The sequence below is a fragment of the Arachis ipaensis genome, chromosome B5 (genome assembly GCF_059453495.1).
Source record: "Arachis ipaensis isolate K30076 ecotype BB chromosome B5, ASM5945349v1, whole genome shotgun sequence".
Taxonomy (NCBI): Eukaryota; Viridiplantae; Streptophyta; class Magnoliopsida; order Fabales; family Fabaceae; genus Arachis; species Arachis ipaensis.
The window spans coordinates 28,472,422-28,492,429 of NC_142440.1; the positions used below are offsets into that span (position 1 = coordinate 28,472,422).

Consider the following 20,008-nt stretch of genomic DNA (forward strand, 5'->3'; position numbering starts at 1 on the left):
TACCATCCCACCAAAAAGCAAGCTCTGAGTCCACGAAGGCATCAGCTGAAGGAAGCAGATTATCTCAGCCTTCAAAGTTGCCTTCTCAGTCCAAGAAATTTTCTACCAAATCCACAAAGGAACTAAGTCAGCCCAGTAAACTACCTACCCAGCCCACCAAGCAACCAATGCAGCCCACTAAGGAGCCCACTAAGCCCACTGGACCATCATTGAAGCCCACAGGTCCATCAGCTAAGCCCACTAGACCAACCACTAAGCCCAGCAGACCATCATCTCAGCCCACCAAGAAGTCACATGAACCTGTGCAAACTTCATCACAGCAGAGAAAGGCCTATAGTCAGCCTACCAAACCTACCCCTGCTACAACTAAGCCTAAAGGTAAGGCCAAGGTCACTACCACCACAAGGGCAGGCAGGCATGTGAAGGCAATAGAGGTTGAGGAAGACAGTGACTCTCATGACTCCTATGAGAGTGCTGAAGACAGCCTTTACAAACCTCCAAAGGTGCTAGGAAATGATGAATCTAGCAGTGACAGTGATGATGGTGTCAACTCTACAAGGCTGAACAAAAAAAGGGAAGTTAAGGAGAAGCACAAGCCTGCTAAGACCAGATTGGCAGAGAAAGAAATAGAGACTGACGATTCAAGCTATGAAGCTTCTGAGAGTGAGGATGAAAGTGACTCAGGTATTTGGTTAAATCAATTGGTTTGTAGATGTTGATTTAATTTTGGTCACATGACTGATTACTTAATTTGTGGTTTCTATTTGGCAGACCTAGAGGATAATCCCCTTGAGGACAATGATTCGGATCTCAACTCATGGCACTCGGAGGACTCAGGCCAGGAACTAGACTCTGATGAGGAATCACCAACTGTCTATCCCCAGTATAATGACAAGGCAAAGTTCGGGGACCTCAAGTTTGAGGTTAGTATGATATTCAAATCAAAGGAACATTTTATGCATGCAACTAGGGACTACACAATCCAATTAGGTAGAAACATATTGTTTACAAAGAATGACAATGTTCGGGTTAGGGCTGTGTGTAAGGCTGAGGGTTGTCCTTGGGTAGTTTACTGTGCACGAAGTAAGCAAGACGGGTCGTGGCAGATTAAAACCCTTGTTGACAACCATATCTGTCCTAGAAGGCGAAAAAACAGGGCAGCCACCCAACAGTGGACACTAAGCAAACTTGTTCCAAAACTTAGGAAGCATCCTACAATGAGACATCGTGAAGTGTATGAGTGGTTTGTGAGGAAGTGTAACGTAAACCTGAACAGCACCTGCATCACTAGAGCATTGAAAGCTGCTAGGAAAGTGGTAGAGGGTGATGAAGTTGCTCAGTATGGACTTATCTGGGACTATGCGAATGAGTTGCTTACAAGTAACCCTGGGTCTACAGTTCAAGTTGGTGTAATCCCAATGCCACAGGGTCCTCCTCAGTTTGAGAGGTTCTATGTGTGTCTTGATGCCTGTAAAAAAGGATTTAAGGCTGGGTGTAGACCGATGATAGGTTTGGATGGGGCTTTTCTTAAGACCCTGCACGGTGGACAAATATTGACGGCGTGTGCTCAGGATGCCAATAACCACATATTTGTTGTTGCCTATGCAATTGTGGATGTGGAAAACAAGGACAAATGAAAATGGTTTCTGGAGCTCCTGCAATCAGACCTTAGCAACTTCCTTGGCAAAAACTTGTGCCTCATTTCAGACATGCAGAAGGTCAGGACTAAATTGATTTAATTAGTTATACTTCTAGGACTAAATTGATTTAATGATCATAATTGAGGGATGCTTTTGACTAACAATCTTTTCGGGTTTCTTTGTATCTGGCAGGGACTCATCCCAGCAGTAAAGGAAGTCATGCCCATGGCCCAGCACAGGTTCTGTGTGTGGCATCTGTGGCGGAATTTTTCAAAACAATGGGGTAGCACGGAGTTGAAAGACCTGGTTTGGGAGTGTGCTCGATCAAGGACACGTAATGAGTTCGAGAGGAACATGAAGAGAGTAAAAGTGATTAACGAACAGGCTTGGCAGTATCTTGAAAAGTGGCCGAAGGAGGCTTGGACTAAGGCTTACTTCAGTGAGGACCCTAAGAATGACAATATTTGCAACAATGCTTGCGAATCATTCAATGCTAAGATAAAGCATGAGAGGACCAAGCCGATTTTAACTTTGGCTGAGGAGGTGAGGAGAATAATCATGAAGAGCATGGTCGATAACAAACTGAAGTTGAGCACTTATCAAGGAATTTTACCCCCGGTTAAGCAAAGCAGACTAGAAGCCATGACAAAGTTATCTAGTCATTGGGCTCCCCAATGGTGCGGGGATGAAAAAGAGGAGCTGTTTGAAGTACATGGCTGGCCCACAAACATGGTGGTCGACCTGGGAAAGCACACTTGCACCTGTCGATTCTGGCAACTCACAGGTAATTCATTCGGACCCTATAGATGCTTCCCTTAGCATGAATTAGTCAGAGTTGCTTTTGGTTTTCTCATTAACTTTGTCTGTCTACACTTGGCACAGGGATGCCATGTATGCATGCAATTTCAGCAATTCAAGACAAAAATGGTAAGAGAATTGAGGAGTATTGCCATGAGTTGTTGACAATGGAGGCGTATAAAAGGACATACTGTTTCAATGTTAACCCGGTTAAAGGACAAGATTTGTGGGAGAAAACATCTTCACCTGCCCCTGTCCCGCCCCCAATCAAGCCTAAACCTGGGAGGCCTACCAAGAAGAGGAGAAAGGACAAAGGAGAGCAGCCAGTTGGGTCAAGCACTAAGATGAAGAGGAAGTACAACCCAATTAGGTGCATGTTTTGTGGTGAAGTTGGACACAACAAGAGAAGCTGTGCAAAGAAGAAAAAGGAGGATGCTGAGGATCAAGCTAGGCAAATGCAACTTCAGCTTGCCCTTCCTAATGGGCCTGCTCCCCCTACAGATGACCCAAACACCAACAATGAAGTTTAATCACATTCTCCCCCTCCTCCCCCAGTCCAGCCAGAACCTGCTGTGGAAGTCAACCAACCAGTGCAAGATACCCAACTGCCTGTTCAAGACATTCAGGTTATTTATTTGCTGCTTTTTATTCTGCCCAATTGCATTTGTTTTATTTACTTGAAATTAATTAGTCTGCAACTGGCCTATGCAGGGTGAAAAGAGAGGCAGGCCACCCAAACTGCATGTAATAAAAAAAAAGGCAAGATCAAATGCCTCCACCCAGTCACCTGTGGCCATATCTGCTGAGACATTGAAAGGAACAACTTCTGCCACTGCAAAGAAGATGCAAACCTTTATGACATTCGTGCCTACTCCAGGGTTCAAGCGTCCAAGAAAGAAAGATTAATATGTTTAACTAGGAAATATATTTTGTATGTAGTTGAAAAGTTTGCTTTTTGGGAACATGGCTCTGTAAACTGCCTCTGTGTTCAGGATCATTTAAATTAGGCCTAGTATATTTTTTTGTTTACATGAACAATGTTGTCTCAACAATGTTGTCTGGATCCTTTCTCACCTTTGTAGTGTGTCTACTAAGACATTATGATATCAATATAATTATGATGTTTGTTATGGATTACAATTACTTTGTCTACTGTTATATATGGTTCTATTTGGTGAAAAGATACTTATAATAGTTCACACATCACCATCATGTATTCTCAATGAAACCCATCAAGCTTAAACAACAACTTTATGTTAAATTAAAGACAATTAAACCATACTTTCATTCATAATTAACATCATCATTACATATCAACTAATTCAATTTCTCTGATCTAACAACACCTCTAACACACAAGAACATAACACTCCAATTGTGGCTTTACTTGGAGATTAATGTGACCAACAGTGATACACACAATACAGTAGCCACCACCACTGCAACTGACAGGAACATTATCAGCATCTTCATTGCTCTAACCTCACCCTCCAAGCTACCCAATCTCCATGACACATTCAGTCTCCATTCATCATAGTCCCCACCAACCTCTGCATCAGTTTCCGCCCCTGCTACATACCCATCTTCCTCAACCCACCTAAAGAAGTTGCAGTGACTTCCCTTCTGAATTTTTCCAAAAAAAATAAAATCAATTTCAACAACCCAGCATAATAGACAAAGGAATATTGAAAACAAGCTTAATATATCATAACCTAACTCACCGGGTATCTGGCACAGGTGTGGAACAACCTATCCGGATTCTCTCTTGTGCCGGATTTCTTGATTGTCGTCTTCAACCCACAAAAGCAAGTCTGGTCCTTCATCTTCCTCCTCCGTCGCATGGTAGAGTTCGACTTATGGCTACCGATAGACTGCGACGGCAGGTCACCACTCCGGCTTCCACTCATCATAGCGGCGACTCCTCAAAGATACATCGCCACCTGAGAATCGCGCACATATATGCTTCAGATTGGGGGTTAGGGTTGTAACATTAGGACTAATTTGACCTAACTAATCAAACATATCTTATCAGCATTAACGGTTGCCATGCTGGACCTCTCCACGCTGGCACTTAACGTTCCACCTCACCAAACGTTAGCCACGTCACTACCTCACATGACGGAAGGACAAACTCGACCAACGTGAATAACTTTCGGGGACGACTTTGATTAATTTTATCTTTCGAGGACTAAAATGGAGATCGAGATATCTTTCAGGGACGATTTTGACTATTAACTCTTAATTTTGCTTGATCAATATTTACTTTTGGTTTGGTCCTTCTCGTAATGTGTAATGTTTTAATTTTGTTATTAAATAGAACTAAAAGTTGTAAAGATATTATAAGTGCCTCTTTTGTGGCCCAACATCTTTTTTAACAAACAAAAAACTTTTTTTATTACAAAAAAAGTCAAATGATACTTATAAATTATAAAAAGACATTAGATTTAAAACTAAAAAAGCAAAATAAAAAAATTTTTACATTGAGTTATAATTTGAGAGGAAACAATGGACACAATATTCAATTACAAAGAATCTTATAACACAAAAATAGAAACAAATTTCAATATCTTTTATTTTTAATTTTACACAGAAAGTATTGCAACATAGATAAATATCCTTTCTTTTTTTTCAAATATATTTGAAAGTTTTTCGAATCTAAAAATATTTTTATAGACAAAAAATTCTCCTCGTTGTATCTTTATTTTAGATCGGTAGTAACGTATCCAAAATACTTATAAAATGAACTAATACACCACAAAAATGAGAAAACAACCACAATAAAATTATTTTAGATTTAGATCTAGATCTTTAAAACAAAGACAGAAAAAGAATAAGAACATCAACTAGAGAAAAAGGAAAGGGAAGAGAGGAGAAAGACGAGTGAAAGAAAAAAAAGGACAATGGAAAGATGTGGATGGTGAGAGACTGGTAGTGATAATAGATGTGACTGGTGAATAGTGAACCAAGCTGTAAAACAAAGATGATGATCAATAGTAAAAAAAGAGAAAAAAAAGGGGAGAGAGGGGGAAAAGAGAAAGAGATTAAAGAGGAGAGAAGAGAGAAGATAGGAGAGGAGAACCGCATCCAAAACTCAGGTGACGATGACAACCTTCAACAAAGCTTGGTGTTCGTTTGCTCTTCATAGGAGAAAGAGGTTTTCTCAACCAGAGAGAAAGACAACTTTTTTTTCGTCCAACATCTTTATTATGACATTTTTTTAGTAAAATATGCTTTTTGGGCCTAACGTTTTTGAAATTTTTTAAAATTGTTCCTAACGTTTAATTTGATTCAATTTTATTCTTACCGTTTCAAATAAGTTTTAGTTTTATCCCTGCCGTCAATTTTTTAACTGTTAATAGTTAATAAATATTTTTTCTTCCAATTTTACTCTTATTCAAAATTCTAATTTTAACCCCAATCTACTTAAAAGTTCTAATCTAATCCCAATCCCATCAATTCCACCCTCTATTATCTCATCTCTTTTTTGGTTACTATCAACATCTCTCTTCCATTAACAATCACCACTACCAATACATCCCTACTGCCACTCTCACAACCAACACAACTTAACTTCTAAATTTAAAATCATCATCATTAACTTCATTTATCACTGACAGAAGAATAGAAGAAGAGAAGAATCAAAGGAGGAAGAGAGGGAGGAGAGAGAACTGGTGGAGGACGCCATTACCGCTGCTATCACTGTGACACACGCAGAGAGAGAGAGAGAGAGAGAGAGAGAGAGAGAGAGAGAGAGAGAGAGAGAGAGAGAGAGAGAGAGAGAGAGAGAGAGAGAGAGAGAGCTCACCGGTAAGGTGCTAGAATAGCCATTACAAGTGTCTCTGCTTTATGTGATTTGTCTCTTTCTCCTCTTAGACTCGTCGGTGGTTCAATGGCAGCGGCATTCCTTGGCCGGCAGTTCTTTACTTCTTTCTTCATTTCCTTTTTCCTCTCTCTTTGTGTGATGCTGACAATGGTTATGATGCGACTGAACGAAAAATGAAGTTGAACGAGGGAAAAAGATTAAGTTTTTAAATTGGCATTAGGCGATGAATGGGTTCTAGTCATGGGTTAGGTTGGGTTCTTTAGGGTTTAGGTAAGTTTGGTCTGGTCCGACTCGGATAATGTCCAAAAAAAAAGTTAAAATTAGAATTTTGAATAAAGGTAAAATTAAAAGAAAAATATTTATTAACTATTGACTATTAAAATATTGACAGTAAGGGTAAAATTGAAATTTATTTGAAACGTAAAGGATAAAATTAAATCAAATTAAATGTTAAGGACAATTTTAAAAAATTTCGAAAATGTTAAGGACAAAAGTCATACTTTACCCCATTATTTTTTAAACCCAATAAACTTCCATTTGCAATTTCATTTATTTTATTTTTCTTTTTCAAACAATTAATTTTGCAAGTTGCTTTTTCTTCTCCTATTCTTCCCTTACTCAACTATATTATCAAATTCTTTAAAAATTTTAACTTAAAATTATTAAAACCATAATCATTATATACTAATCAATAAAACACTAGTAAGAATGGCGTAATTATATTTGCAAACCCTTTCTCCCATTTCAAAGTGGTTAGGCTGGCTCATTGCAGAATCCATCTAAAAAAATTTTATTGACATTGGTGATTGATGCACAACTACCCTAGCCCACTAAAAGCTAAATCCAGCTAGAGCTTAACGACAACTTCCATTCCTGGCCCAGAAGGAATATGTTGACATGAGGAGGGACATATTTACTAGTTATATCATCGGCAATCGCCTGAATCTCAAGACGTTCTTCGAACCAATCATAGACTTTATTGAGATAGGTAAACCAAAGGAACTCCCTCCCGGGGAAGAGTTAGGAACAGGAACAAGGAGAAGCGAGAACCACTTAAAATTTCAGTTAAAAATAACTTTTGATAAAATATATCCATGTTCTAGTGTAACTTTGATGGTTTCACTTGATATGGTTTAAACTTTAAACAATTCACCAAGTACTAAATTGTTTGGATTGCATGTACAGATAATATCATGAATTATTGTCGTGGTCTACAACTGTGTTTACCTCATTGTAGAACTGGCCATATTTTATATTTGCATGTTTTAAATTAAAAATCAGCTGTGTTGCAAGTTGCAACCAACTAATAGACCATTTTTATTTTTCCAATTTAAGGTAATTAATCAGCTTCTTCCCTTGATTTTAGTTAATTAATAATTAAACTAATTAAGTTGGAATCGTCTAACAACATAGGCATATAATGATATAAACAATTTATTTTCTTATATCTCCACCTGGGAAGATGGAATAAATAGTTATAATCCGTTAAAACAGTTAAACTAAATTAAGCTGTATGTAGAAGAAATGCTTAATTTGGTCACCAACTAACATAACAAAAATATGTAAATAAGAAAAAATATATGAAAAGGTATAAAGAGAAAAGGGGTTCTTCCTTCATTCTCCATCCATTCAACGCATATTCCCTTCTTTACCCTCTCAGCTCATAACCTTTCTCTAAACCTCGATCAGTGTTTATTTTGGTTCCGTCCACCATGAACACGATCTTCAACAGGTTCCGTAATTTAGACGCGTATCCAAAAGTCCACAAAGAATTTTATAACCGCACAATCACCGGCGGTGTCATCACTGTTGTATCGACCATCGTCATTGTTTTTCTTTTCATTTCTGAACTAAGTTTGTACCTTCATACTAACACAGAGACTAAGCTTTTGGTGGATACTTCTAGAGGAGAAACCCTAGACATCAATTTCGACGTCACTTTTCCTTATGTTAGATGTTCGTTGCTCAGTTTAGACGCAATGGATATTACTGGCGAGCAACATCGTAATATAAGACATAATATCCTGAAAAAAAGAATTGATGCTCATGGTAACGTGGTAGCAATGATGCAAGATGGAATTGGCGCCCCGAAAATCCAGATGCCTTTACAAATACATGGTGGCAGATTAGGGTACGACGAAGAGTATTGCGGTTCTTGTTATGGTGCTGATGGCAATTGTTGTAATTCTTGTGAAGAAGTTCAAGAAGCGTATAACAAAAAGGAATGGGCGTTGCCGGAGAACTTGGACTTGTTTGATCAGTGTCAAAGAGAAGGGTATGTTCAGAGGGTAAAGGATGAAGAAGGTGAAGGATGCAATATTCATGGATCTCTTCAAATTAATAAGGTTGCTGGAGATTTTCATTTTGCAATTGGGAAAAGTATTCTTAACCATTCAACTTCTTCATTTCTTGTTGATTTGCTTGCTTTACGAGATAATAATCATTTTAACATAAGCCATCAAATCAACAAATTCAGTTTTGGAGCCCAATATCCTGGATTAGTAAACCCTCTTGATGATGATGATGCAAAATGGGTGCAAGGACCGGTTCATGGACATGGAATATACCAATATTTCATCAAGGTAGTTCCGACAATATACGAAGATGTTACAGGTCATGTTATCTATTCAAATCAGTATTCTGTGACAGAACATTTCACGAATACAACAGAGCAAGGTTCAGTTCCTGGAGTATTCTTTTCTTATGACATATCTCCAATTAAGGTTATTTTCAAAGAGAGCCATACTCCTCTTTTACATTTCTTGACCAACATTTGTGCAATTATTGGAGGGGTGTTCACTGTTGCTGGAATATTAGATTCATCCATATATTATGGTCAGAGAAAAATCATGAAGAAGATGGAGCTTGGCAAATATAGATAACAGATGAGATCCATGTGTTAACATCAATATTTAGCATAATTATTGTTTCTGTATATTGGGAAATTACCACTTTTAAAAACATAAGACTTGTTAGATTGAATGTTTTGTATCTGATAAATTTTGTATATACATCTTCTTTTTAATACAATACCCTTATATTATACATTCTGCTATCCAGAAAATTCTGTCCTTCAAAATATTCTACATAACTAAGATGGTATTTTGGTTTTTCCTAAGATCTGACAGACTCAAATAATTTACATATATAATAGCACTTTATTGAGAAACCAAATGAAGATAATGGAGGATTCATGGTATTAATTATTCAAGGATCAGAGACATGAGGCGTGGACCAGGATAGTGTGTTTGGTAGGGAGCCAAGATTGTATGTGAATTCATATGCTGCCAACCGACACAGTAGCATTACCATTGTTAAGTATAAAATGTTCTAATAGTTTTAGAAGGGTATAAGCAAATAGTATTAAGTATGAATTGCAGGCGTATGCATTTACCAAAATATCACATAGAGAGGAATATGTATTTTGTTTTTACACCTACTTATGCCCAAAAACACCTCATAAAGATCTTTATTTAAAAATATATTTATTTATTTATTTAGCTATATTTTAAATAAAAATAATAATTTTATAATATATTAAAATCAAATCTTATAATCTATTATTTAATGATCAAAATAAAATATCTTCACATAAAAATAACTATAAAATTTTTATTGGAATATCTATCATTTTTTTTTCTCACAATCTCTTAATCTATCAAGTTAAGTATTATAATTTGTTATAAATCTAAATTCTATTTAAAAATAAAAACTTATCATTAATCAATAAATTATTACAAAAAATAAAATTTGAACTTCAATACTTAAACATATAAGTGGTGAATGGCATGTGAAAAAATGAAAATAAACAAATATACATGATGAATTGATTGGTCTATAAAATTAGGACGGTCAAACAAACTGATCCGTTTTATTTAAGTAAGTGAGTTAAATGGGTTAATCCGTTTTAAATTTATTTTATTTATAGGTCATAATAATTTTTATGATTCGAACTATTTATGGCCAATCTAATAGATTAAATGAATTGGTCCGTTTACTATTTTATTATATTTTTTAAAAAATATTTTAACAAAAAATATTATTTTTATGTCAAAAATTTAAATAAATAATATTTTTTAGTTAATGAATCAAATTTTTAAATCAAAATAAAAAAATATTGGCCAAAACTATCCAAAAATACAACTATTTTTGGAAAAATATATATAAAAAAATTAAATAAATTATTTGTTTAACCCATTATTTATTTTTAGTTAATTGAACTCAACCCATTTAAAAATAAAATTTGTCCGTTTAAACAAATAAACATTTACATTTTAGCGTCCTATAGAGTGCATGAAGTGCTTGACCTTGAGATATTACAGGCAGCACCGAGAAAGGAAGTAAGGAACACATAATTAAGTCAATATGCATAAAATTTCCAAGGGGATGAAGATTGTTATAGCGTGGGTAATAATAGTAGGAGAACTTGCCTATTACCCAAATCAAATTTTATAGTCACGAAATTAAAATATAATTACTAGTACTTTTATTAAAAGTTATAATCATGTGTCTAGATGATTAAAATTGATATAGGATCCACCTTTTCTTTACCTTTAAAAAAAAAACACAAGAGGGTCGTTCTCACAATAATATTTTGATAAAATATCTAATATTCCGGTATAATTTTTAAGAGTTTAATTTTTATACAAAATAATATTATAATCTTTTAGATTATCATTTGAATAAGAGTAGCAGAATTTATAAAAATTTGGAAAGATAGAAAACTCGAACCCGCAACCTCTTAATTGAGTATGGGGAGTTTATGCCATTTGAGCTATTACTCAATTAAGAGGTCGCGGGTTCGAGTCTCATATCTTTCCAAATTGCCAATAAGTAATAGCTCAACTGGCATAGTCTCCCCATACTCAATTAAGAGGTTGCAGGTTCGAGTCTCCTATCTTTGGTAAAAAAAAAAAAAAGTAGCAGAATTTATACACTCAATTTAGTATTTAATTATTTGATCAAGCTAATAATCTAAGAGTAAACAAAATAGGAAAAAATAATATTATGTTGACACAATTTAATTTATAGTGATAAGATTTTTTTTTTGGTGACATTTATAGTGATAGATTGAATAGTTATACATACCTTTGTACACCAATTCTATGGTATACAAATAACATTTTCCTTCAAATAAATGATTTTATTTGAAAGACTTTTAAGTTGGTGGATGTTTGAACACTTTTGCTAATGTTTCAATTTATGATTAAATATATTTTCATACACTAATCATGCATAAAAGTTAGATTTTGCCTGTTAATTCTCTAGTACCATATTTATTTTTAAAACTCGTTAGTTCACTTTATTGAAATTGATAATTAAAAATTATTAGATGATAATTTATTTATTTAAAATCTTAAATTATTTAATAATTTTGAATTATTAGTTTCATATAAAAATTCATGTGACATCTAAATGTCCGTGTTTTTGTTTTCTTAGTGTGCCATTTGTCTTTGGTATTCAAACCTGGTCAAAGCCTAATTCTTCAGGAGTCAGGACCCATATCATTTATGGTATGCCAGAAAAATATAAGAATACCTTGAGCCCAATATAAAAAAGAAAAGAAAAACATAGAAAAAGAGAACATGGCGTCGCCCGGACTCGAACCGGAGACCTTCAGTGTGTTAGACTGACGTGATAACCAACTACACCACGACACCTTGTTGTTAGAGTTATTACAGATTTAGTAATAATAATAATATATGTAATTTAAAAATGTTAAATTAATTACACTTTTTGGTTTGGGTAACGATAAACTGAAGCAGCAAGGAGGAGGAGCTGAAAATCGGAGAAGGAAGAAGCTATGCTCCGTTCAGCTTTGCTTCCGGCCCCCTACAATTTTTTGCCGGTTCGAGTGAGAACCGGCACGTGCCATTCCTTCGCTCTCGCACGTGCCTCTCAGGCTATTGTCTCCCCACTCTTTTCGCGCTTTGGTCTCCACTTCCATCGGTTCCGACAACCCCGTGTGAGTTTACGCGCCGCGCGTCGCTCCCCTGTCACATCTTCGAGGAGGCGACGGCGTCGTGGCACGAAAACGAACGACGATAAATTCGATTACTACGACGACGACGACGAAGACTTTGAGGACGACGACGTCGTTTTGGGCGTCGATAATGAGTACTACGACGACGATGATGATGAAGACGAAGACGAAGACGAAGAAGGTGGTGATGAAGAGGGAATGATGCCGTTTGAGAAGATGAGGAAGTGGTTGAAGCACAAACCCAGAGGGTTCGGGGAAGGGAAAGTGTATGATACTTCCGTTGAGGACAAGCTGCTCGACGAAATGCGTCAGAGCAGAGAAGCACAAGCTGCTAACTTGAAGAAGCTCAAGAGCGGTGTCGTTAACTCCAAAAAGAGTGAAGAAAAGAAGAAAGGTTTAGTTACATTTGAAAACTGTTCGAATTTTATTCCACAGAGTGATTGCTTTTGTGCTATTATTCACTTGTTTGTGTTTCATGTTACTATGTTTGGTGAAATAATACATTCGTTTTAACCTTTAAGCAGATTTTGATGGTTTCTTAATTTTTTCTTCTTATCATGAATTCTGTAATCTTTGTTGATCCAGAAGTGCAGATTTTATGGAGCCTGAAAAGAGAATATGAGAACTTGGTAATGGTCAAAGGAAATTGCTAGTGGTCTAGTGTTGTTTATATGTTGTTGATGTTGTTGTTTGTTTGTTTGTTTGTTTGTTTGTTTGTTTGTTTGTTTGTGTTTGGCCTTTGGATGAAACAGGCCATTGTTTACTTCTTTTTTCTGCGGTGTCTACAATTTGGCATTTGACTATTACTGTTGTCATGAAATTTTGAAGATGCCCAAGTTGTTCCTATTGGTGGTCGAGTGCGCTTGGTGAACCTGCCGAAAAAGAAGAACATTCATAGGGATCTGAAATCTTCATTTGAAGGGATTCCAGGCATAGTGAATATCGTCCCGGAAGTTATTGGAAACAAGAAGACACGGGACCCTATTTGCAAGGGTTTTGCTTTTGTTGATTTCAAGTGTGAAGCAGATGCAGTTAGGTAGGTGTGTTCTAGAACTCTAGTCTATACACAGTGCATGGAGTTCTTGCAATGAGAGAGATATTATGGTGATAATTTCTTTGTGGTGCTAAGGGTATTTGAGAATTTGGACTTTTAACCCAGCTTAAAAGTTTTTTCCCTTTTAGAAACTCTTATTTTATTTATCACAGTGAAAATATGTAAAACTTTAAAAGATTGTTTTCTTCTCTTGGTTAACAAATTCAAGCTTCATTTCTTTTACTCGGGTGAAGTGGAATGATTTCAGATGTGTATTTCTAGGAATTAAGGATCTAGTGATAATGGTTGTTGATTTCTTGTACCATTATCAATGCCAGAAAGTGTTGCTGGCTCACAGTGATTTTAATTGTTTTTCCTGTGGTGGCATATTTTACTCAAATGATCATTCCTTCAGGTTTATAGAGCTATATTCTGGACAAAGTATTGCTTTTGGCAAGATTCAGAAGCCAATAAAATGTGAATTTGTAAATGCACATTCTTCCTCTCCTGTTTCTCCGAAATCAAGTGCAAATCTCAACACTACTCCACTTCTCATGGTCTCTGGTGTTGAAGAGGACTCAAATGAGGTTTCGAACGTGAAGGATTCTGCCCTTAGTTCTTGGGATGGGACCACTTCGGATGATTCAGATGAAGCAGACAATCAAATATACGGAGAAGGAGAAGAAGAGAGTGCTGGAGAGGATCCTGATTCTGCCACTGTGTTCAAAGGAGATTATGATGAGAGTGAAGAGGATGAAGAAGAGGGTTCTGTAGGGGATCAGGTTGCTGCCACAGCTTTCATGACAGATTATGATGATAGTGTAGAAGAAGAAGAAGAAGAAGAAGAAGAAGAAGAAGAAGAGGGTTATGTAGAGGATCTGCATGCTGCCACCGCTTTCATGGCAGATTCTGATGATAGTGTAGAAGAAGAAGATGAAGAGGGTTCTGTAGAGGATCAGGATGCCGCCACTGCTTTCATTGATGACGATGATGATGATAGTGTGGAAATGCAGATCAATTCCGAAATTGGTTCACTTTCCTTAGAGCAGATAGACAGAAACCCTACAGCTGAACCAAATTCATCTGCTGATGTTGGACAAGAGAGCGTGCAGAAGAAAAAGCGAGCTAAGAAACAGAAAGGCAAGAAGGTTCCAAAGTTAGATGTTCCTGGATCCGCAAAGAGGTAATTATCTCATTATCTGTGTGCATTTTACACATGTTTATCAGATGATGATTCTCATGCTTGCTTTTCATTCTAAAATGTTTATTCCATTGACATTGGTGCAGGTTAAAGATCAAGGAAAAGGCTGTACTAAGTGATGTTTTCGCCAAGTATGGATTAAAAGCTGCCGTAGCTGCTTCCAAGGAAAGTTAGTACTATGCCAAATTCGAGAGATTTGCAAGGCTAAAACCATTATCCAGCATGTTGGAAATTGAGAATCAGAACTAAAAAGCCACATTGCATGCAAATGGACTTTCTAGCTGGCCATAAATGCCAGTTTTTGGATCAGTGTACAATTAAACAGTTCTGTAGTAACATAGGGGCAGCATTATTTCTATGACTGCCAAATCATTCTTTATTAATATCATTTCTCTCTTCACATGAGTTGGAATCCAGATGTTCATCGGAAGCTTTCATATCGCAAACTGCCATATCAAAACGACGACTGATCTATTGGCCACTTGGAAAATCATACTACTAAATGTGATTGAAATCACACGTTTCAACAATAAGAATTGAGCATGCATCTATTGAAATTTTCATTCATTATTGATTAATTTTATAATTTTTTTAACAAGTCTCCAAGTTAGTGTTTCAAAAAGAGACAAAGACAACGATTGAAAGAAGTTTTAGTATTATATTTGGTGTAAAGTGAGACATATACTGAAATAAGAATTTAGTTCTAATTTAATTTGCATAAAAAATAAAAATGGAATTAATTAATTGAAATGAAGGTATTTTAGGTATAAGATATTATTAAAATTTTAGTTTTTGTCCCAAAAATTTTTAATTCCTGTCTCTACTTTTTAGAAGTACTAAAATTCTAGAGATAAAAATTAAAATTTAGTATCAATATCTGAACTAACAAACATATATTAGAATTAGCCTCTCAATTTCCGTTCCAATGCTTCAAATGATTCCAATTATTTCGGGAATGAAGTTTAGTTTAGTTGGATTAATAGTACTGCGCCATTTGTCATGTTATTAAAAAAATTGTTTGATTTTTTCGTTAACAATATTTCCTAAGACTAAGAATCTAAGATATTAAGAATTACATCGACCTTCTCCTTTACCAACAAAGAAGAAAAATCTGCGTCCGTTTTTTCCTTCATTAAAGAAGGTATTAATATAAATTAAAATTATAATTATCCAAGCTGGAGTAGCTCAGTTGGTTAGAGCGTGTGGCTGTTAACCACAAGGTCGAAGGTTCAAGCCCTTCCTCTAGCGTATTATACTTTCCTTTGCAGTTCTTATAATCTTTCGTTTTGCTATGCGTATGATCCATTCAAAAACAGACTTCGGGAGCAAGAAAAGCACGGTTTATGTTCTGGCCCCCTTCAGAACGCTTTCGAGGCAGTGGCTGAGTGACACGCACACTTTGACATTCTCCCAAGTCCCAAACCGTGGCATTCTCCAACCTCCACGCAGCCCAAAAAAAATGAACATTGTGCTTAAACGAGGGCTCCGAAGCTTATCAACGACTAAAATCACTGCTGAACCTTCCTTCGTACTCTCACGTTCCTCACTTCGCTTTCTATCTTTGAAACCCTCCTCCAACTACGTCGTCCCCAGCACCGCGGCCAAGATCGCCGACGCTGACGATGACGACGAAGCCGGAGATGATGTCACTCGTTCGCGCGGCTCTTCATCTTCCATTGTCGAACCACCTGTCACCCCAACCCTCCTTCAGCCGAGAGTCGTGGTTTACGACGGAGTTTGCCATCTCTGTCACGGAGGTTTATTCCCCTTTCTTGCCTTCTCTACTTTGATCATACTCATTTTATTCCATTTTTCAATATATATTTTTATTTTTCGAGAAATTTCCGAATTATTTTTTTTATCTGATTCTGGATATTAGCGGCTGGTTAAACAGAAGTGAAATTTTATTAGTAGAAGCTGCGGGAAGAATAAGGGTAATTAGGGAAATATAAAAGCCTTTCGATTATTTTTTTAAGCTCTAGAACTTTGTTGTATAAATTATGATGGTTTACAAACGCGTTTTTTGTTTATTTTATTTTATTTTTTAAAAATTAAAATTGTGTGTCTTTAACGCTCAATGGTTTTTTATTGTGTGCTCTGTTTTGTGGACCCTTGAGCCTTTTGTTTCTATACAGCCTTGTGCTCCAAGGGGAATTAGGAAACAACAATATTGGAGGGAATGCTCTTATCTTGGGGATTTCGTGAATACCAATGCATATCTAATTGGCATCCATGGTTTGGATTTTTTTTTCTAGATCAATAGGGATTGGACAGTTGCTTTCCCTTGTTTGTTGTTCCCACGAAATTTATATCTTTAAAGTTTAGACTGTTAGTGTCCAACATTATCATTATAAACCCGAGCGGTGAGTTTTCCAGTAGGTTATTGTTACTTTGCAAATGCAATGGTGAAACTGTAGTATAATTTATCTAATCTCTTGTAATTTATTTAATCTCTTGAGGATAACTTTAGTTATGGGGGATGGAAACTGCCTCTATAATGTTATATGAATCACAAATCAAGCATGGGGGAGTTAAGTGTTGTTCATAGTGATTTGAGCACTACAGTATTAAAAATTGAACCTGGACTAATTATTAATTTTTCTAAAATCTGGCTTTACTTGCTGGCCTGTCCACTGAAAGAAAAAAAGACTGGACTACGTTTTACTTTGTATGTGAAGAAAGAAAAGTCAATTTTGCAAGCCTTGTTTACCTCATTGTTCCACGTTTGATGTGTAGTCTAGTGTTTTGGTCTCTTATATCTTGACAATTCTGTATTGACAGGAGTGAAATGGGTAATCAGGGCAGACAAGGACAAAAAGATAAAATTCTGTTGTGTTCAGTCTGAAGCCGCGGAGCCCTATTTGAGAGCATGTGGTCTTGAAAGAGAGGATGTACTCCGCCGCTTTTTATTTGTTGAAGGCCTCAACGCATATTCTCAGGGATCTACTGGTCAGAATTCTCTTATTCATTCTGTTTTAGCTTCACTGATATCCATTTTGTCCTTTTGGTTGTCTTAAATTATCTGCATGACATTATTTTTGGCCATGCCTATGTATGCACAATATTTTTAACATAAATCCAGCAGATTGCTAACTTAGAAGGGACCATTATGCGATTTGTCTTGGATGTTGGTATTAGATCATGGATAGTAAATATTTCTTGGAAAATCTTGCTTTCATTAATTTTTGTGTTGAATTGACTGGGTAATAAATGTGTTTCTATTATTAGAAAAGGTGATTTAGTGCATGTCTCCCACTAATGGTAGGATGGAGAGGACTAATTCACTTAGATGCACAGCTGTTGCTCACTGCCATATATGCCATCTTAAAATCAAAAGTAAAATACTCTGAGTTGTGCTAATGGATCCAAAATTACAAACTATTTTCTTGGAATCATGATGGAGTTCTGGTTTTGTTTGAATAGTTAGGCAATTTAGGCTGTGAAAGAGTAGACCTTGCTTTATTTTTTATTTGAATATGCTATTTACCCGAATAAATATTCTGTCTAGATCAGTTGTTACTCGGGGGAAGTCTCAGTGAATAGAAGAATTATTTGTGTCAATAAATTCGTCCTGTTAAACATATTGAGACTGTTTTCCACCCTCCCTCCCTCCCTCCCTCTTGTTTTTGATAAATACTTTTGTCTTCTGTGTAGGCTCCTATTTAGTGAATGTCTTCTTTCTCATTATGCTTACTGTTCAGATTAATAGTTTTCAACAGAGAAGATTAATGAGAGAATATATTGGTATGTTGTGATGTAAAGGATAAAATACTAACACTGATCTATGAGAATACTAGACTTAAGTCTTCAGACTGATTAATGTCAATATATATCTAATATTAAAGATATCTAATATGCTCATGATATTTAAGATAAAAGTATAAAACCATTACACAATTTACAAAGGTGTTGAGGTATAGTTCATCTCCGATTCATGGGTGATACTTCTCATTCTAAGTTTTTTACTCGCATAAAACAAGCTCAATAATTACGCTGTCCAATTGTGTGCCATTTCAAAGTTGCGTTTGATTCTCAACATGTAAAATTTCAAAGTTACATCATGATAAATCTCTAAATCTAAACCCAGTTACCTTGTCAATGACATTTGCATGATGCTTGGGATAAATATCAGAACATATTAGCTAGACATTAATCACAAATGAGCAATTGTAAAATATATTATCACGATTCTCTCCTGGTTTCCATGTATGTGAGTGTGTCCATCATTGTGACTCATGACTCTGCAGCTGCATTGCGAGTACTATCATACTTGCCACTACCTTACTCTGCTTTGAGCACACTCTGGGTGATTCCAACTCCAATCAGGGATGCGGTCTATGATTATGTGGCGAAAAAGCGGTATGAATGGTTTGGGAAGGCTGAAGATTGTTTGGTTTTGCAAGAGAAAGAGCTGCTTGAGCGTTTCATAGATAGGGAAGAAATGATGGGCCGAGATCAACATTTGTAGTTCTAGTTGGCTAGTTGTTGCTGCCAAAATGTATCAGTCACGCTCACTTTTCTGATATCTTCTCTTCGAGAGAGGTAAATTGTAAATTCCATTTGCCTGAATGAATGGTATCCTTTCCTTCATTCAGAAAACAATTTGCTTTTCAACGTAGTTAGGATTAGGACACGACATTCTTAAGATTTAGGTTAGGGAAATACTATTTGTACATTAAAATTAGCCACTAAAATCAGCCACCAATGTATTTATGTATAAATACATGTATGATTTAATTTATTTTCAATATGTATTTGTATTCCAACATATATTTTATACTGGTGGCTGACTTTGGTGACTGATTTTGGTGTACACGTAATATAACCTTTTAGGTTATTGGCAGTTTAGAGTGTTGATATGTCAATACTATAGGTGCAATCTAGATAACAATCTCAAAATAAATAAATAAATAAATAATAAAGAAAAAGAAAAATGTTATTTATGCCCTGAATCTAGCTCGCTCTCTATATGTATACGGCAACAATTACACAACTACCACTTTTCTTTTTTTCTCAAAATAAAATGTAGTTTTTTTTTTGGTGACTAAATAAAATGTAGTTAATATAACATAATTAGTTTTTAATAGCGAACAATTATTTTAATAATGAACAATACCCCGAATCTAGATTTGCTTTCTCAACTTTATACATTGCCAAAATATTGGAGCTTACAATGATTTAGTATCATGACTTCGAAGTTTGAACGCTTACTAAATTGTTGCAGGATAGAGCGATTAACGTGCAAGTCTAAATTGTTACGCCTGTAATGATTTATATAAATTAAAACAAAACAAATATGTAACTAGAAAACAATTTAGGACATTCATGTAATATATGGTCATTTTTACCCAATCCTCTCATAAATGGTGAAAATTTAGGTAGTTGACTTCATGTGAAGTTGATAGTTGAGAGTCATTAGATGAAATTTTAGTCAAATCATCTAATGGCTCTCATTTATCAACTTCACGTGAAGTCGAGTTTCAATAGGGGATTAATTACCCTCTATGTTTTGTTTAATTGTTATTGGAGA

The 20,008-nt window shown here is 35.8% G+C and overlaps 4 protein-coding genes, 2 non-coding genes and 1 pseudogene across 6 annotated transcripts; 5 read left to right on the forward strand and 2 right to left on the reverse strand.

Moving 5' to 3' along the window:
* Positions 1-1,709: 1,709 nt before the first annotated feature.
* Positions 1,710-2,968, forward strand: LOC148563700 (uncharacterized). The gene is made up of 3 exons (XM_088486909.1): positions 1,710-1,718; positions 1,833-2,424; positions 2,523-2,968. The coding sequence occupies exons 1-3, from the start codon at positions 1,710-1,712 to the stop codon at positions 2,966-2,968; spliced, it is 1,047 nt and encodes a 348-aa protein (XP_088343035.1).
* An 853-nt stretch (positions 2,969-3,821) lies between these two features.
* Positions 3,822-4,348, reverse strand: LOC148563701 (uncharacterized). Its single transcript, XM_088486577.1, has 2 exons — positions 4,160-4,348; positions 3,822-4,061 (listed from the first exon to the last, which is right to left on the reverse strand). The coding sequence occupies exons 1-2, from the start codon at positions 4,346-4,348 to the stop codon at positions 3,822-3,824; spliced, it is 429 nt and encodes a 142-aa protein (XP_088342703.1).
* A 3,556-nt stretch (positions 4,349-7,904) lies between these two features.
* Positions 7,905-9,290, forward strand: LOC107641820 (uncharacterized; annotated as a pseudogene).
* A 2,557-nt stretch (positions 9,291-11,847) lies between these two features.
* On the reverse strand, positions 11,848-11,921 carry TRNAV-AAC (transfer RNA valine (anticodon AAC)). Its single transcript has one exon. It is a non-coding gene; the product is annotated as a tRNA-Val (tRNA).
* A 78-nt stretch (positions 11,922-11,999) lies between these two features.
* Positions 12,000-14,880, forward strand: LOC107643503 (uncharacterized). Its single transcript, XM_016347172.3, has 4 exons — positions 12,000-12,638; positions 13,073-13,280; positions 13,693-14,460; positions 14,565-14,880. Exons 1-4 carry the CDS (start codon positions 12,065-12,067, stop codon positions 14,650-14,652), a joined length of 1,638 nt encoding a protein of 545 aa, XP_016202658.1. The 5' UTR covers positions 12,000-12,064; the 3' UTR covers positions 14,653-14,880.
* A 772-nt stretch (positions 14,881-15,652) lies between these two features.
* On the forward strand, positions 15,653-15,726 carry TRNAN-GUU (transfer RNA asparagine (anticodon GUU)). Its single transcript has one exon. It is a non-coding gene; the product is annotated as a tRNA-Asn (tRNA).
* On the forward strand, positions 15,665-19,430 carry LOC107643502 (Putative thiol-disulfide oxidoreductase DCC). Its single transcript, XM_016347171.3, has 4 exons — positions 15,665-16,235; positions 17,260-17,427; positions 18,726-19,130; positions 19,312-19,430. Exons 1-3 carry the CDS (start codon positions 15,770-15,772, stop codon positions 18,944-18,946), a joined length of 855 nt encoding a protein of 284 aa, XP_016202657.2. The 5' UTR covers positions 15,665-15,769; the 3' UTR covers positions 18,947-19,130; positions 19,312-19,430.
* The last annotated feature ends 578 nt before the right edge of the window (positions 19,431-20,008 follow it).